The sequence below is a fragment of the Phalacrocorax carbo genome, chromosome Z (assembly GCF_963921805.1).
Source record: "Phalacrocorax carbo chromosome Z, bPhaCar2.1, whole genome shotgun sequence".
Taxonomy (NCBI): Eukaryota; Metazoa; Chordata; class Aves; order Suliformes; family Phalacrocoracidae; genus Phalacrocorax; species Phalacrocorax carbo.
This window is the reverse complement of record NC_087548.1, coordinates 4,682,823-4,699,800: the sequence shown is the minus strand read 5'-3', so window position 1 is coordinate 4,699,800 and position 16,978 is coordinate 4,682,823. Positions and strand designations below refer to the sequence as shown.

Here is a 16,978-nt window from a genome sequence, read left to right as displayed (position 1 = left end):
TTTGATAAGGCCAATCTTTACCCTATTTCTAACACAAAATGGCTAATGATAAGCAATGGCTAATGACAGCCAACCAGGCAATTGATTTCTGAGAAATGTTAACTGACATGGTAACTCAGAAATAACCCTAAAAAAATCTTGCTGGATGCAAAAAAGAAAAGCACAAAATAAAAAGGAAGAAAAAAACCCAACAAAGCAAACAGAAGAACAGATATAACATCAAGCTGATGGTGGATGTACTGCACCTTCTTCCTGCCTTTGGCTAATTTCTGGGCCATCTGTTTAGCATGTAATAAACAGAGATGGAAAATAGTTAGAGAATAACTTCCAAAGAGAAATCTGCACCAGGAGAGTATATAAAAGGATTTTTTCCCCATTTAAACGTTACTCTGAAGAGTTTCCTCCCCTACTCTCCAAAAGCCTCTGCTCATTTACAGCAGTACAAATTGAGAGTGGCTCCTCCAAAGTAAAGTCAGCATAAGGTGCAAGAAAAGAATCCCACCCATTATTATTCCAACTTTCTCAGATTTAAAGAATTTAAATACAAATCGCTTAATGGTCTCACACGCACACGGAATCATAAATCCCAAAGCATGCAATCTTTAATCCCAAACACAGAAATAAGTTAACTTTTCCTGGAAAAAAAAATAGAAGCTATATCTGACTGAACCCTTCTGCCCCCAACTACATCTCCTCCTATGCAAATACACCCATGCATTTGGAGACCAGGTTTTTCTGTGACACCTTCATAACGATATTTCTATACCATCACATTCTTCCTAGAATGGGGAAGATAATATACTTCATAAACACCTGAAATTGTCTCTTACTGTAACTCTCCTTTATATCCAAAGATATTTCATTCATGGAAACATCCTATGTACTATTACTGTGACAACAGCAATGCTTGAAAACGAGCATCATTGCTTTGCAGTCGGTTTAAATATAAACCCAAGGACTCTGAAGATTTGAACGTATGGACCTGCTTATTGAAGAAATACAAGATTGACCCAACTGGCATATAGCCTTTTTACTTTGAAGATGGAAGGACCACTTCCTCTGAGCTCAAGATCGGTGCATCCCTAGGAGGAAGAAGTCAAGCAAAGGAGCCAGGAGACCCTCATGGATGAGCAAAGAGCTTCTAGAGAAACTCAAATAGAAGAGGGAGGTTCACAGCATGTGGAAAAAGGGACTGGCTACTTGGGAGGAATATAGGAATGTTGTCAGGGTATGCAGAGATGCGACGAGGAAGGCCAAGGCCCACTTGGAATTAAATCTGGCAATGCATGTCAAAGATAAGAAGAAGGGCTTCTTTAAATACATCAGCAGTAAAAGGAAGACTGGGGATAGAGTGGGCCCACTGCTGAACAAGGTAGGGGCCCTGGTGACACAGGATGCAGAGAAGGCGGAGTTACTGAATGCCTTCTTTCTTCAGTCTTTACTGATAAGGCTGGCCCTCAGGCATCTCAGCCCCCAGAGAAGAGAGAGAAAATATGGAGAAAGGAGGACTGACTTCCCCTTGGTTGAGAAGGATTGGGTCAGAGATCACCTAAGCAAACTGGATCCTTGCAAATCCATGGGCCCCGATGGGATGCACCCACAAGTGCTGAGGGAACTGGTGGATGTTCTTGCCGAGCCACTCTCCATCATCTTTGAAAGGTCGTGGAGGACAGGAGAGGTGCCCGAGGACTGGAGGATGTCAAATGTCACAGTCTTCAAAAAGGGCAAGAAGGAGGACCTGGGAAACTATAGGCCAGTCAGCCTCACCTCCGTCCCCAGAAAGGTGATGGAGCAGTTCATCCTGGAGGTCATCTCCAGGCATGTAGAGGACAAGAAGGTTATCAGAAACAGTCAACATGGATTCACCAAGGGAAGATCATGCTTGACCAACCTGATAGCCTTCTATGATGGTGTGACTGGCTGGGTCAGCGAAGGGAGAGCAGTGGATGTTGTTTACCTTGACTTCAGCAAGGCATTCGACACTGTCTCCCATAACATCCTCACAGGCAAGCTAAGGAAGTGTGGGTTAGATGAGATGACAGTGAGGTGGATAGAGAACTGGCTCAATAACAAAGCTCAGAGGGTTGTGATCAATGGGGCAGAGTCTTGTTGGAGGTCTGTCACTAGTGGTGTTCCCCAGGGGTCTGTGCTGGGTCCAGTCCCGTCCAATATATCCATCAGTGACCTGGATGATGGGACAGAGTGTAACCTCAGCAAGTTTGCTGACGATACCAAGCTGGGAGGAGTGGCTGATAGGCCAGAAGGCTGTGGTGTCCAGGTCAGCGAGACCTGGACAGGCTGGAGAGCTGGGCTGAGGGGGACCTCATGAAACTCAGCAAGACCAAGTGCAAGGTCCTGCCCCTGGGGAGGAACAACCCCATGCACCAGTACAGGCTGGGGTCTGAATTACTGGAAAGCAGCTCTGTTGAGAAGGACCCAGGAGTGCTGGTGGACAACAAGCTGATCATGAACCAACAATGTGCCCTTGTGGCCAAGAAGGCCAATGGTATCCTGGGATGTATTAGGAGTGTGGCCAGCAGATCGAGAGAGGTTATCCTCCCCATCTACTCTGCCCTAGTGAGACCACATGTGGAGTACTGTGTCCAGTTTTGGGCCCCCCAGTTTAAGAAGGATGTGGAACTCCTTGAGCAAGTCCAGCGGAGAGCTACAAAGATGATCTGGGGACTGGAGCATCTCCCATATGAGGAAAGGCTGAGAGACTTGGGTTTGTTCAGCCTGTAGAAGAGAAGACTAAGGGGGGATCTTATCAATGCTTATAAATATCTAAAGGGCAGGTGTCAAGAGGATGGGACTGGACTCTTTTCAGTGGTGCCCACTGACAGGACAAGGGGCAATGGGCACAAGTTGGAACACAGGAAGTTCCACCTAAACATGAGAAGAAACCTCTTTCCTGTGAGGCTGGCAGAGCAGTGGAACAGGCTACCCAGAGAGGCTGTGGAGTCTCCTTCCCTGGAGACATTCAAAACCCACCTGGCCATGGTCCTGTGGACCCTGCTCTAGGTGTGCCTGCTCAAGCAGGGGGGTTGGACAAGATGATCTCCAGAGGTCCCTTCCAACCCCTGCCATTCTGTGATGAACATGTCTTCTTACATAAGTGAGTTAACAGGTGTTCTGTAAGGGGACAAGGGCCTATTATGCCAAGGCCTATTATGCTCAGAATCTTGTTTATTGTCAAAGAGGAAGCACACCTTTTTTAAATATATATATTCAATCTTTGCTTTTTCTTCATTGGTCTGCAACTCCAGGTTACATCCGAATTTACTCTATATGGTGGCTTTTTACAGATGCTAGGCGCTATTTCAATATTCTCTGTTACCCCTAAAATCATTTTTTTCCAGCATTTCTTTAACTGACCCTTGGTGCGTTTATAGCCATGGGGTCTCCGGTGCCAAAATCCTGTGCCCCATCTCTTATTATCCTACTCCTTTATTCCTCTACACTGCATCGTCTGTCTCCAATTCTCAAGGCCCCTGCTATCATAACAGGCCTGTATTTCTCTACACTACATTACTATGTCAGAATCATAAAACCATGGTGGCACCATACAAAGATAGACAAAAGAAAATAATATTATCCATAGACACCTGATCAATTATAAAAATTGCTGTTATAGCTAAATCATTTTAAAACAAAGTCATGGACAGATCAAGAGAACTTCAGACAGAGCAGGCCTGACAAACTTCAGTCCTGAGGCACTGCAAACTCAACACAAATTTACCAATGGAAATAAAATATTAGAGGACTACAGGGTAACACGTTATAGATTGTGCTGGTTTTGGCTAAGAAGGGGTTAATTCTCCTCACTGTGGGAGGTCGGCTACCTTTCCAGCTTCCCGGCTCTGCCGTGTGGCGGGGGGCTGGGAGGGGCAGGTCCATGGTGGGGGCGGCTGACCCCGACTGGCCAATGGCATGTTCATTCCATTCCATGTGACACCATGACCAGTATATTATGGGGGGGTGCAGTTTGCGGCTCGGGAGAAGCGCGGCATCGGGTCGGCGGGCGGTGAGCGGCTGCGTCGTGTGTGGTTTGTTTCAGCAGTTCGTTCTCCCCCTTCCCCCCTCCCTTCCCCCCGCCCCGGGGTTTTGTGCCTCTCATTGTTCTCCTTTACATTGCATTTCTGTTGTTGTTTCTTTTAATCTTAATTAGTAAACTGTTCTTATCCCAACCCACGAGCGTTACCCTTCTGATTCTCTCCCCCATCTACCGGTCGGGGAGTGAGCGAGCGACTGTGTGGGGCTGAGCTGCCGGCTAATCCATGACAATCTTTTTGGCGCCCAACATGGGGCTCAAGGGTTGGAGATAATAACAGCTGCTGGTCACAGCACCATGTTCTCATTTTTGCAATTGGTGTTAAAGATTGGTGTTGATTTCTTTAGTCTGCTGTGTTCTGCAGTGATTAGTAACATTTTGCCTACAAGATTTGTTATGCAAACACTCATTTTCAGCTTTATCTGGTATTTGGGGTTTTTGCTGAAACCCTTACTGTACTTTGGATACCACCTTGTTGAGGCAATTAGCAATTGTACCTCCTCCTCTGAGAGATTTTATATGGAGGAAATACAGAATAGTACCTTTGCAACTTTGTTCTATGATGTCTCTGCCTCTATTACAACAACCTTCTTGTATCTTGAACATCCTTGGGTGGTTAAGGTGCACTTATTGTTAGGTTTTGGGCATGTTGTTTTGGTTTTGACTAAGCAGCTTAAGAATATCACCCAGAAATCTGCCCCAAGGCTTGATAGTTACGAGTGGCAGGGCATGTGGGATAGCATGGGCAAATACCTAGGGCAGTGGGCACCCGCAGTGTTTTGGGGTTTCACCCCCGAACAAGTGCAGAATCCTGAAAAACTAGTAGAATATTTGGAGAAAGTATGTTGTTATGCTGGGATCTCCAGAGAGACACAGGTAGCTGCAACATGCTGGGGCCTGGCCCATGCATACTGAGCCATGCTCAACACTCTTCAGTGCCCCTAGGGGGAAGAGAATGTCTCTGGATTGAAATGCAAAGTGACTGGCACTGTAGACAATCCAGCCCTGACGACAGGCACTGCAGCCACTCAAACCCCCACAACAAGTACTTGAGCTGGCTCAGAAAATAAACCCGTACCAGTATCAGTTGCCCCCATACACAAGAAGAAATATTGGAAACGGACGTCAACTCGTTTAGAACGGGATGATGAAAAAGCAGGGCTGTCACGGGGAGAGGAGGAAGAAGTCATAAATGAAATATAGACCACCCGATCCCTGTCCTTCAGTGACTTGCAAGATATGCGAAAATATTTCAGACGTCATTCAGGTGAGCACATTGCCACCTGGCTGCTCCGATGATGCTGGGATAATGGGGCCAGTAGCCTGGAACTAGAGGGAAAAGAAGCCAAACAACTGGGATCCCTTTCTGGGGAAGGGGGCGTTGACAAATCAATTGGAAATAAAACACAAGCCCTCAGCCTCTGGAGGCGACTCCTGTCCGGAGTGAAGGAAAGGTATCCCTTTAAAGAAGATGTTACATATCGCCCAGGAAAATGGACAACTATGGAGAAAGGCATCCAGTATCTGGGGGAATTAGCTGTGCTTGAGGTGATTTGTGGTGACCTGGACGATCAACGGTCCTCCAAAGATCCAGATGAAGCCGAGTGCACATGACCCACGTGGTGGAAATTTGTACGGAGCGCACAATTGTTGCATGCAACATCATTAGCAGTAATGTCCTGGAAAGATGAAGAGGCACCAATGGTGGGGGATGTGATTGATAAACTCTGGGATTATGAAGAAAATCTCTCTTCCTCCCTCATCTCGGCTGTGGAGAGACTGTCCCAAGAGGTTCAGCAACTCAAAGAAGATCTGTCCTACTCCCCACCTCGACAGAGTAGTGTCTCAGCTGTTAGGAATAAGCATCTCTTTGCTCAAGAGAGAGGATCCACACTACAGGCCACGCTATGGTTCTACCTGCGTGACCATGGAGAGGACATGATGAGGTAGGATGGCAAGCCTACCTCGACCCTAGAGGCACAAGTACGTGAACTGCAAATAAGAACACTCACTCAGGGAGGCTCTTCCAGGAAAGCTGCTGCTCCAGTTTCCAGTGAGCAAGTCCCCAGACAGAGGAGTAGAAGCGCTGATATTATTTCTAAGTGTAATAGAGGGACTCCTGATTCACATTTACAGGAAGTGAGTTGTGAGTGCCATGATCAGGACTAGAGGGGCCCTGCCTCCAGCCAGGTGGAGGAAAGGGATAACCGGGTTTACAGGACTGTGTGGATCCGATGGCCTGGCACGTCCGACCCACAGGAGTATAAAGCTTTAGTGGACACCGGCACACAGTGAACCTTAATGCCATCAAACTATATAGGGGCAGAACCCATCAGCATTGCTGGAGTGACAGGGGGATCCCAAGAGCTAACTGTATTGGAGGCCGAAGTGAGCCTCACCGGGAATGAGTGGCAAAAGCACCCCATTGTGACTGGCCCAGAGGCTCCGTGCATCCTTGGCATAGACTACCTCAGGAGAGGGTATTTCAAGGACCCAAAAGGGTACAGGTGGGCTTTTGGTGTAGCTGCCTTGGAGACGGAGAGAATTAAACAGCTGTCTACCTTGCCTGGCCTCTCAAAGGACCCTTCTGTTGTGGGGTTGCTGAAGGTCAAAGAACAACAGGTGCTGATTGCCACCTCAACAGTCCACCGGTGGCAATATCGCACCAGCTGAGACTCCCTGATTCCCATCCATGAACTCATTCATCGAGTGGAGAGCCAAGGAGTGATCAGTAAGACCCGCTCACCCTTTAACAGTCCCATATGGCCAGTGCAGAAGTCTAATGGAGAGTGGAGGCTAACAGTAGACTATCATGGCCTGAATGAAGTCACTCTGCCACTGAGTGCTGCTGTGCCAGACATGCTGGAACTTCAATACAAACTGGAGTCAAAGGCAGCCAAGTGGTATGCCACAAATGATATTGTTAATGCATTCTTCTCAATCCCTCTGGCAGCAGAGTGCAGGCCACAGTTTGCTTTCACATGGAGGGGCGTCCAGTACACCTGGAATCGACTGCCCCACGGGTGGAAACACAGTCCTACCATTTGTCATGGACTGATTCAGACTGCACTGGAACAGGGAGAAGCTCCAGAAAACCTTCAATGCATTGATGACATCATCGTGTGGGGCAACACAGCAGAAGAAGTTTTTGAGAAAGGAGGGAAAATAGTCCAAATCCTTCTGAAAGCTGGTTTTGCCATTAAACAAAGCAAGGTGAAGGGACCCTGACAGGAGATCCAGTTCTTAGGAATCAAATGGCAAGATGGACGTCATCAGATTCCAATGGATGTGATCAACAAAAGAGCAGCCATGTCTCCACCAACTAGCAAAAAAGGAAACACAAGCTTTCTTGGGCGTTGTGGGTTTTTGGAGAATGCATATTCCAAATTACAGTCTGATCATAAGCCCTCTCTATCAAGTGACCTGGAAAAAGAATGATTCCAAATGGGGCCCTGAGCAAGCCTTTTAACAGATTAAATGAGAAATAGTTCATGCAGTAGCACTTGGGCCAGTCCGGGCAGGACAAGATGTATAAAATGTGCTCTGCACTGCAGCTGGGGAAAATGGCCCTACCTGGAGCCTCTGGCAGAAAGCACCAGGGGAGACCCAAGACTGACCCCTAGTGTTTTGGAGTCGGGGATACAGAGGGTCCGAAGCCCGCTATACTCCAACTGAAAAAGAGATATTGGCAGCATATGAAGGGGTTTGAGCTGCTTCAGAAGTGGTTGGTACTGAAGCATAGCTCCTCCTGCCACCTCGACCGCAGGTGCTGGATTTTCAAAGGGAAGGTCCCCTCTATACACCATGCAACTGATGCTACATGGAGTAAATGGGTTGCACTGATCACCCAGCGGGCTCGAGTAGGAAACCCCAGTCGCCCAGGAATCTTGGAAGCGATTATGGACTGGCCAGAAGGCAAAGACTTTGGATTATAACCAGAGGAGGAGGTGACACGTGCTGAAGAAGCCCCACTGTATAACAAACTGCCAGAAGATGAAAAGCGATATGCCCTGTTCACTGATGGGTCCTGTTGCCTTGTGGGAAAGCACTGGAGATGGAAGGCTGCTGTATGAAGTCCTAAACGACAAGTCGCAGAAACTGCTGAAGGAGATGGTGAATGGAGCCAGTTTGCAGAGGTAAAGGCCATCCAGCTGGCCTTAGACATCGCTGAACGGGAAAAGTAGCCAGTGCTCTATCTCTATACTGATTCCTGGATGGTGGCAAATGCCCTGTGGGCGTGGCTACAGCAGTGGAAGCAGAGCAACTGGCAGCACAGAGGCAAACGCATCTGGGCTGCCACATTGTGGCAAGATATTGCTGCCCGGGTAGAGAACCTGGTTGTAAAGGTACGTCATGTAGATGCTCACGTCCCCAAGAGTCGGGCCACTGAAGAACATCGGAACAACCAGCGGGTAGATCAGGCTGCCAAGATTGAAGTGGCTGAGGTGGATCTGGACTGGAAACATAAGGGTGAACTATTTCTAGCTCGGTGGGCCCATGACACCTCAGGCCATCAAGGGAGAGATGCAACATACAGGTGGGCTCGTGATCGAGGGGTGGACTTGACCATGGATGTTATTGCACAGGTTATCCACGAATGTGAAACATGCGCTGCAATCAAGCAAGCGAAGCAGGTAAAGCCTCTGTGGTATGGGGGACGATGGCTGAAATATAAATATGGGGAGGCCTGGCAGATTGACTATATCACACTCCCACAAACCCACCAAGGCAAGCGCCATGTGCTTTCAATGGTAGAAACAACAACTGGCTGGCTGGAAACATACCCCGTGCCCCACGCCACTGCCCGGAACACTATCCTGGGTCTTGAAAAACAAGTCCTGTGGCGACATGGCACCCCAGAGAGTGCTAACTAATTGAGTTAGACAACGGGACTCATTTCCAAAATAACCTCATAGACACCTGGGCCAAAGAGCACGGCATTGAGTGGGTGTATCACATCCCCTATCATGCACCAGCCTCTGGGAAAATTGAACGGTACAATGGACTGTTAAAAACTACACTGAGAGCAATGGAGGGGTGGAACATTCAAGCACTGGGATACACATTTAGCAAAAGCCACCTGGTTAGTCAACACTAGGGGATCTGCCAATCGAGCTGGCCCTGCCCAGTCAGAACCCTTACGTACTGTGGAAGGGGATAGAGTCCCTGTAGTGCACGTGAAAAATATGCTGGGCAAAACAGTCTGGGTTCTTCCTGCCTCCGGCAAAGGCAAACCCATTCGTGGGATTGCTTTTGCTCGAGGACCTGGGTGCACTTGGTGGGTGATGCGGGAGGATGGAGAAATCCGATGTGTGCTCAAGGGGATTTGACTTTGGGCAAAAACAGTCAGTGAACTGAATGGCACAATGAGAACTGCTATATAATATTGTGTGTCACCTTTGTGTTGTATCAATGATATCAGAGTACGAGCCTCCCTACCCATGGAAGATAGACTGTGAAACAAGCCGTGCAGCAGTGATGGAATGATGACTGACTCGGTATGCAGCAACCCAACTCCACGCACCATCTCTCCCACCCTGAAAGACTGATACAACAGATGGAGCCCAGAGTCATGGACTGGGTGAACTCAACGGACATTTTAATGGACATTTTACAGGGAAGGTCCAGGAACTAAGGGAATTATGTCTGTGTATTATGTTAAAGGATGGGAAGGGGAGGGGTGGTGGTTGGTACGGTTGTATTGGATGGTGTGGGACCTGGGCATGGTGTAAATGGTATGGAATAAGGGGTGGAGAATGTGCTGGTTTTGGCTGAGAAGGGGTTAATTCTCCTCACTGTGGGGGGCGGCTACCTTTACAGTTTCCTGCATTCCGCTGCGTGGCAGGTGGGGCTGGGAGGGGCAGGGCCATGGTGGGGGCGGCTGACTCCAACTGGCCAATGGCATGTTCATTCCATTCCATGTGACACTATGACCAGTATATTAAGGGGGGGCAGTCTGCAGTTCGGGAGCGGCGCGGCGTCGGGTCAGCGGGCGATGAGCAGCTGCGTCGCATGCAGTTTGTTTCGGCAGTTCGTTCCCCTTCCCCCCTACCTTCCCCCCTGCCCCGGGGCTTTGCGCCTCTCGTTGTTCTCCTTTACATTGCATTTCTGTTGTTGTTTCTTTTAATTTTAAATATTAAACTGGTCTTATCCCAACCCACGAGCGTTACCCTTCTGATTCCCTCCCCCATCTACCAGTAGGGGAGTGAGCGAGCGACTGTGTGGGGCTGAGCTGCCGGCTAAACCACGATGTAGATAAAGATTTATGACTAATTAGTATTAGGAACTGCAAACAAACAGAAAGCCTTAATCATGGATGCACTCAACGTTTTATGTTCATGCTCACAACAAGTCTGCCAGATTTACTTTAAGCCAGTGTAAAAGCAGGCACTGAAACATTAGATACTTTTTCTTATTTACAAATAAACCCAAGCATTTCCACATTTCTAATAATCTATTTCAGATAGAGAAGTATGCTATAGTTTGCTATCACCAGGCTACAGCAAAAGCAATTGGAACTGGCTCATACTGAAGGCTCTCCATTAAATTGACACTGACATTAAGGAATAACATAGATATCCTGAACAGCAGCTTCTGCACACACTGGTAGGACTTCTTTTTATTTTTTTAAACTCCCCAGATAAGCAATTGTAACTCTTCCCCAAAATCAGAATCTTTCAGAAAAAACTGTAAACTGTACACAATGATGGATCTCACATGAAAAAGGAAAAAGCACATCAGAAATAGAAAGGAAAAATCTTGAGCTAGAATTTCACAGTGCAGACACTATGTCAAAGGTGACTCAAAATACCCTATTAAGCACTTCATTCAGAACCCTGCTCTCAAATTCAATAGGAACAGCATCAGACTGCAGATTTACTTCAGCTTCTTAGTGAATGACTATCTAATTTCATAAAATTAATGTAATGGAGGTCCCAGTTGACTGGAGGTTAGCAAATGTGACACCCATCTACAAGAAGGGAAATACAGGCCTGTCAGTCTGACCTCGGTACCGGGGAAGGTTATGGACGAGATCATCTTAAGTGCTATCACATGGCACATACAGGACAACCAGGGGATCAGGCCCAGCCAGCATGGGTTTATGAAAGGCAGGTCCTTCTTGACTAACCTGATCTCCTTCTATGACCAGGTGACCTGCTTAGTGGATGAGGGAAAGGCTGTGGATGTTGTTTACCTGGACTTTAGCAAAGCCTTTGACACTGTCTCCCACAGCATCCTCCTAGAGAAGCTGGCAGCTCATGGCTTGGACAGGTGCATTTTTCTCTGGGTAAAAACTGGCTGGATGGCCAAGCCCAGAGAGTTGTGGTGAATGGAGCTAAATCCAGTTGGTGGATGGTCACAAGCAGTGTTCCCCAGGGCTCAGTTTTGGGGCCAGTCTTGTTTAATATCTTTATCAGTGATCTGGATGAGGGGATCGAGTACAACCTCAGTAAGTTTGCAGATGATACCAGGTGGGAGTGTTGATCTGCTTGAGGGTAGGAAGGCTCTACAGAGGGATCTGGACAGGCTGGATCAATGGGCTGAGGCCAATTGTATGAGGTTTAACAAGGTCAAGAGCCAGGTCCTGCACTTGGGTCACAACAACCCCATGCAATGCTACAGGCTTGGGGAAGAGTGGCTGGAAAGCTGCCTGGCAGAAAAGGACCTGGGGGTGCTGATTGACATCTGGGTGAACATGAGCCAGCAGTGTGCTCAGGCGGCCAAGGCGGCCAACAGCATCCTAGCTCGTATCGGGAATAGTGTGTCCAGCAGGAGTATCAGTGTCCAAAACTGAAGAGATTATCAATCAGGTATATCCAGGAGTATGGGCTACAGGAATTCCAGGAAAAGCAAAGAATGCCATTACCATAGTAGTAGAACTTAAAGAAGGGGTAAGGCCAGTATGACAAAAACAATACCCCTTGAAGTTAGAAGACGGGAAGGGAATAGAAGGACCAATGAATAAATTTTGCAGCACAGGCTATTAATAGAATGTGAATCAGAATATAATACCCCATATTACTAGTAAAAAAGCCAGATGAACTATCGGGTAGTACAAGATTTAAGAGAAGTGAACAAAATTATTAAGGACCTACACCCTGTAGTAGCTAATCCTTATACCTTACTTACTAAATTATGGGATAATCAAGTATGGTTTACAGTATTAGATTTAAAAGACGCATTCTTCTGTTTGCCTTTAGCCAAAGAAAGTAAAAATTTATTTTCATTTGAATGGGAAAGCCCTACCACTGGCAAAAAAAGCTTACCTGGACAGTGTTACCCAAGGTTTTAAGAATAGTCCAACAATCTCTGGAAATCAATTAGCACGAGAACTTGAAACATGGGATCCTCCCTGCAGGGAAGGAGTCCTTTCACAGTATGTGGATGACTTTATTAATAGCAACTGAAACAAAACCTGATTGTATATAATGGACTACCAGTTTCTTGAATTTTTTGGGACTAAATGGGTATCGAGTCTCAACAGAAAGCTCAGATGGTGCGGCAACAAGTAACCTACCTTGGATATGAATTATCTGGAGGACAACAGGAATTAGGAACAGAAGGAAAAGAAGCCATCTGCAGAACCCCCCTCCCTCAGATGGTAAAAGAACCCAGGACCTTTTTGGGAATGACAGGTTGGTGCCGGTTATGGATTTATAGTTATGGAATAATAGTAAAACCTTTGTATGAACTTCTGAAAAAACAACCCCACTCAATTGGTCTGGTCCAAAGAAGCTCAAAATGCATTCAATACACTTAAAAAGGAACTAATGAAGGCCCCAGCCCTGGGCCTACCTGATGTGACTAAACCTTCTGGCTGTTTTCCCATGAAAGACAAGGTGTAGCTCTGGGACTCCCAGCTCAATGGCTAGGACCCTACAGAAGAGCTGTGGCCTGTTTTTCTAAACAGCTTGACAAAGTAAGCAAGGGGTGGCCAGAGTGCCTGCAAGCTGTGGCAGCTGTGGTCTTGAATATTCAGGAGGCCTGGAAATTCACCTTAGGCCAAAAGATCACAGTACTGGTTTCACACACAGTATCAGCTGTGTTGGAACAGAAAGGGAATCACTGGCTTTCCCCATCCCGATTTCTACAATACCAGGCCATTTTAATTGAACCAGATGATGTTACTATTGAAGTAACCAATGTTACGAACCCAGCTTCTTTCCTCAGTGGAGTGACTTCTGAACCATTAACACAATTGCCTTGAAACTATAGAGACTGTCTACTCCAGTAGACCAGATTTGAAAGAAGACCCTCTGGAAGATGCACAAGATTCCTGGTTCACAGACGGAAGCAGCTTCGTCTGACAAGGTATTTGAAAGGCTAGATACACGGTGACAACAGTGAACAAAATAATTGAATCTCAATCACTACCTGCTGGAACATCAGCTCAAAAGGCTGAAATTATTGATTGCCCTGATGAGGGCCCTGGAGCTGGCAAAAGGGAAAAAGAGAAATATATGGATAGATTCCAAATACGCCTTTGGAGTTGTCCATGCTCATGGAGCAATTTGGAAAGAATGAGGGCTATTAACTACACAAAGAAAACAAATAAAGCATGCAGAGGAAATACTTTGCCTATTAAAGGCAATGCAACTACCAACTAAAGTTGCTGTCATGCGCTGCCAAGGACATCTAAAGGGTAACACTGACCTGGAAAGAGGTAACCTATTGGCTGATTATGAAGCTAAACAGGTAGCAGAAAGAATGCAAAAGTTCTTAACGTTAATTTCAGATAATAGAGTTAGGAAGGGTTTAGATGAACAGGGAAATATTGAATACTCTAAAACTGATAAGGAACTAATAGAAAAGTTGGGGGGGGCAGATTCCTTCCAGAGGATGGGCCTATTTGAGTGATGGCAGAATTATAATTCCTGCCAAACTGGTATGGGGAATTGTTAAAGAGGAACATAATAGAACACATTGGGGGGCAGACTCTCTGTATATCTTTTTAAATAGGAAATTAATAGGGAGAAATTTATATACCACAATCTGACAGGTCATTCAACAATGAGATATGTTTGAAAAACAGTTATTAATTGAATTGGTTACTCTAATGGTTTTAAGAATGTTTGTGTATCTCTCAGATGTTTTCTTTGCTGTTGTCGAAATTCAGCTGAGACATATGGTAATTGGAAAAGAAATAAGATTAGACACCAAGTGGAAACAGGGAAATTCTTACATTGAGGATTGTAGCAGGTAAGCTACAAGCCCTCAAAAGAAAAGGAGGGATCGATAGAGCTGTTGTGACTAAAACTTGTTGCTTTGGGGAAGTCAGAAAAGCTTCAGGACAAGAAGCTCCTAAACAAATTTGCAACGACAACATTTGACCTTAGAAAAGCAGATGTACAGAACCATAAAGATAAGGAACTGCAGAGTAAAACACTAAACCAGAACAGGCTATCCCTCAAGGATAGTATATACGTGATCACAGAACTGAGTTTGCGCAAAAGCAGCAGTTAACTAGCAGACGCAGTGAGGAAGAGTATATCCTTCATCCAGAGACCCCTGATGACCACCCAGAGACACCAACAGGCATGTGCAAAGCACATTTGCATATGACAATGGATTATTGGAAAATTAATGAATATGTATATCTTTTCTCAGAAAACTAATGAATATGTATGTAAAGCTTGTATAAGTTATGCAACTAACCCTGTGCAGGCACGCACATTAGGAGGAGTGATCCCTTGTGCAGTGCATCCAGCACTGCAATAAAGAATACCTGCTTAATAGTTGTTCAGACTATTGAGTCCCGATTTTGGCTTTTCACGGCATCAACAGATTAGAGCAGAAGCTGTACTGTACAAATTAGCATTATCTGGAACTTTTTTCCTTTCACCCTTGTTCCAAAAGCAGCATTAAGTGGTTTATCTTGCAAAAAAAAAAAAAGATTAGTCACTTAATGTTTATGAAACCACAGATAACCCAACATGAGAAGACTTAAGCGTACAAGAAGTTCACATCTGCAGCTTTAAAACACTAACTTGAGAAACAGCAAGAGTCATCCCTCACCTTGATTCTGCTGACAGCCTCTTGTGCCTGCATCATTCTCACATTCTTGGAGGGAGTTTTGTCAGAAAGGAGTTGAGTGGAGCCGAGGTAATTGGCAGCAAAAATTATTCCATCAATCAAGTCTTCAGGGTCACAAGGTCCAGGAACTACAAATACGGGGGGGGGGGGGGAATCACATAAAACCATGGTTAAAGAAATAATATTCTGACTTCTTGAGTCTGTACCTAAGAGCTGCAAACGCTCCTCTGAACTACTTCACTTTAGCATGATGGCATGACAACCAATACTTTTAATCAAGTCATACAAAACACCAAGCATGTCTTCTCAACATCCCTCCAGCAGAAACTAATTGCTAATTCAATTTCTCACAATAGATCATTCTCCTATAAGGCAGGGTTCACTCTAGAGCAAAATAACCTCTTTAGTTTTGTTCTTACATAGAAACAAGAATACTTAAATTGTTCTCTCAGCACTTTGAACAGGTAGTGGAATCTCCTCAAGAGTGCTTTACGGTTATGATACACACACCACCACACCCAGTAGAAGAGATCAGTATTAACAAAATCACACTCGTTCCCAACAAGGGTATTGTGTTGGGGCGGGGAGGAGGGGGAGGTGTTAGAGAAAAAGATTTTGATGGTAAATATACAGTGCAAGGGCTCTTGCATTTGGAAAAAGCTACTGTCTTAGTCCTGCAAGATACATAATGACTTCAGCTCTCATCAACTTCTGTGTAAAGTTAAAAGTCAATGAGGTATTGATCACCTCACAAGTCAGTACAGAGAAACATATAATATACAGGTTTTCAGGTGTTTGGGGATTATATGTGCAGAAATTAGGGCTTTTCTATATATATGTTAAAATTCTCATGATCTGAGAAAAAGGAAGGTTTATGCAAGAAGCTTCTTATTTTGCTACAAGTAAGAAAAAAAATCTATGTTCAAGGCCAGTGAAAATGTACAGACAATCATAATTTGAGAATTGGTAGAATTGTCTATATTTTACCAAGAATTATAAACTGGTTTTGCTCTCTATTTTGCTAGAAACAAAACCTGATCCTTTCAGAACAGAGTTTTTAGTCAACTCAGGAGTTAGCCTGAGATTTAAGAGGTGCTAAAGCCTGAAGTTGAACATAACACAAAAATGTCAATTTTATTCTAATTCACCAAAGATGACATTAATAAGGACTGAGAAATTTACCTCCAAAAGAATATGCCATTAAGTTAATAAAAAAATTAGTAGCTAGAACTAAATTTTAATCAAATTCATAATATATACACAGATATGAGTACATACACAAACTTTATCATGAAGCTTTCCCAATTTATGGCTTCTTTATAGATGAAAGTTTATGACTACTGATTTTGAGGTACCTTGAGTGTGCTCATTCTGTTCAGTACTACATAAATGGACACCCAAAAAATGAAAATAATTATGGTCGATAGTAATTTTCAGGAATGAAACCCAAAGGAATGGAATTTATATTGTTGGGCCACTGATTAGGCTGTGTCCCAAGCCTCAGCTAATTGAACAGGATGTGGAAAACTACTGGCTGTGACACAAGAAATTGCTGGACATGACAGGTAACAGAGTGAACTGCCAAAAGTTACAGGCAGCACCACGAGGGATGGCTGGATTGCACTGGTGGTTAAGGGGGAGTTACATGAGACTTCACAGACACCTGACAGGGAGCATTGGGGGCCTTTGGGGGAGTGGAACCTTGCAAGGCCAGAAGTGCCTGAGTGACTATAGCATACAAGGCTGAGAGTGTCTAGGGACTGGTATCAGAAATACCAAATTTGGGTATGGATGTAGCAATAACAGACCAGTGGGGAAAAAGTAATTAGAGATGGGTTGTTTATTTGGGAGGAGACCAGGGTGGAGAATGGAAGGGATCAGGGTAGATGAGGG

The 16,978-nt window shown here is 45.3% G+C and overlaps 1 protein-coding gene across 1 annotated transcript in view; it reads right to left on the bottom strand.

Moving 5' to 3' along the window:
• LOC135310490 (amyloid-beta A4 precursor protein-binding family A member 1-like) overlaps positions 1–16,978 on the bottom strand; it is a 75,692-nt gene that overhangs the window by 25,843 nt on the left and 32,871 nt on the right. The window contains exons 4-5 of the mRNA XM_064438223.1: positions 15,068–15,213; positions 246–278 (exon numbers count right to left, since the gene is read on the bottom strand). Of these exons, the coding sequence (XP_064294293.1) occupies positions 246–278; positions 15,068–15,213 (179 nt within the window). The remainder of the gene's footprint in view (positions 1–245; positions 279–15,067; positions 15,214–16,978) is intronic.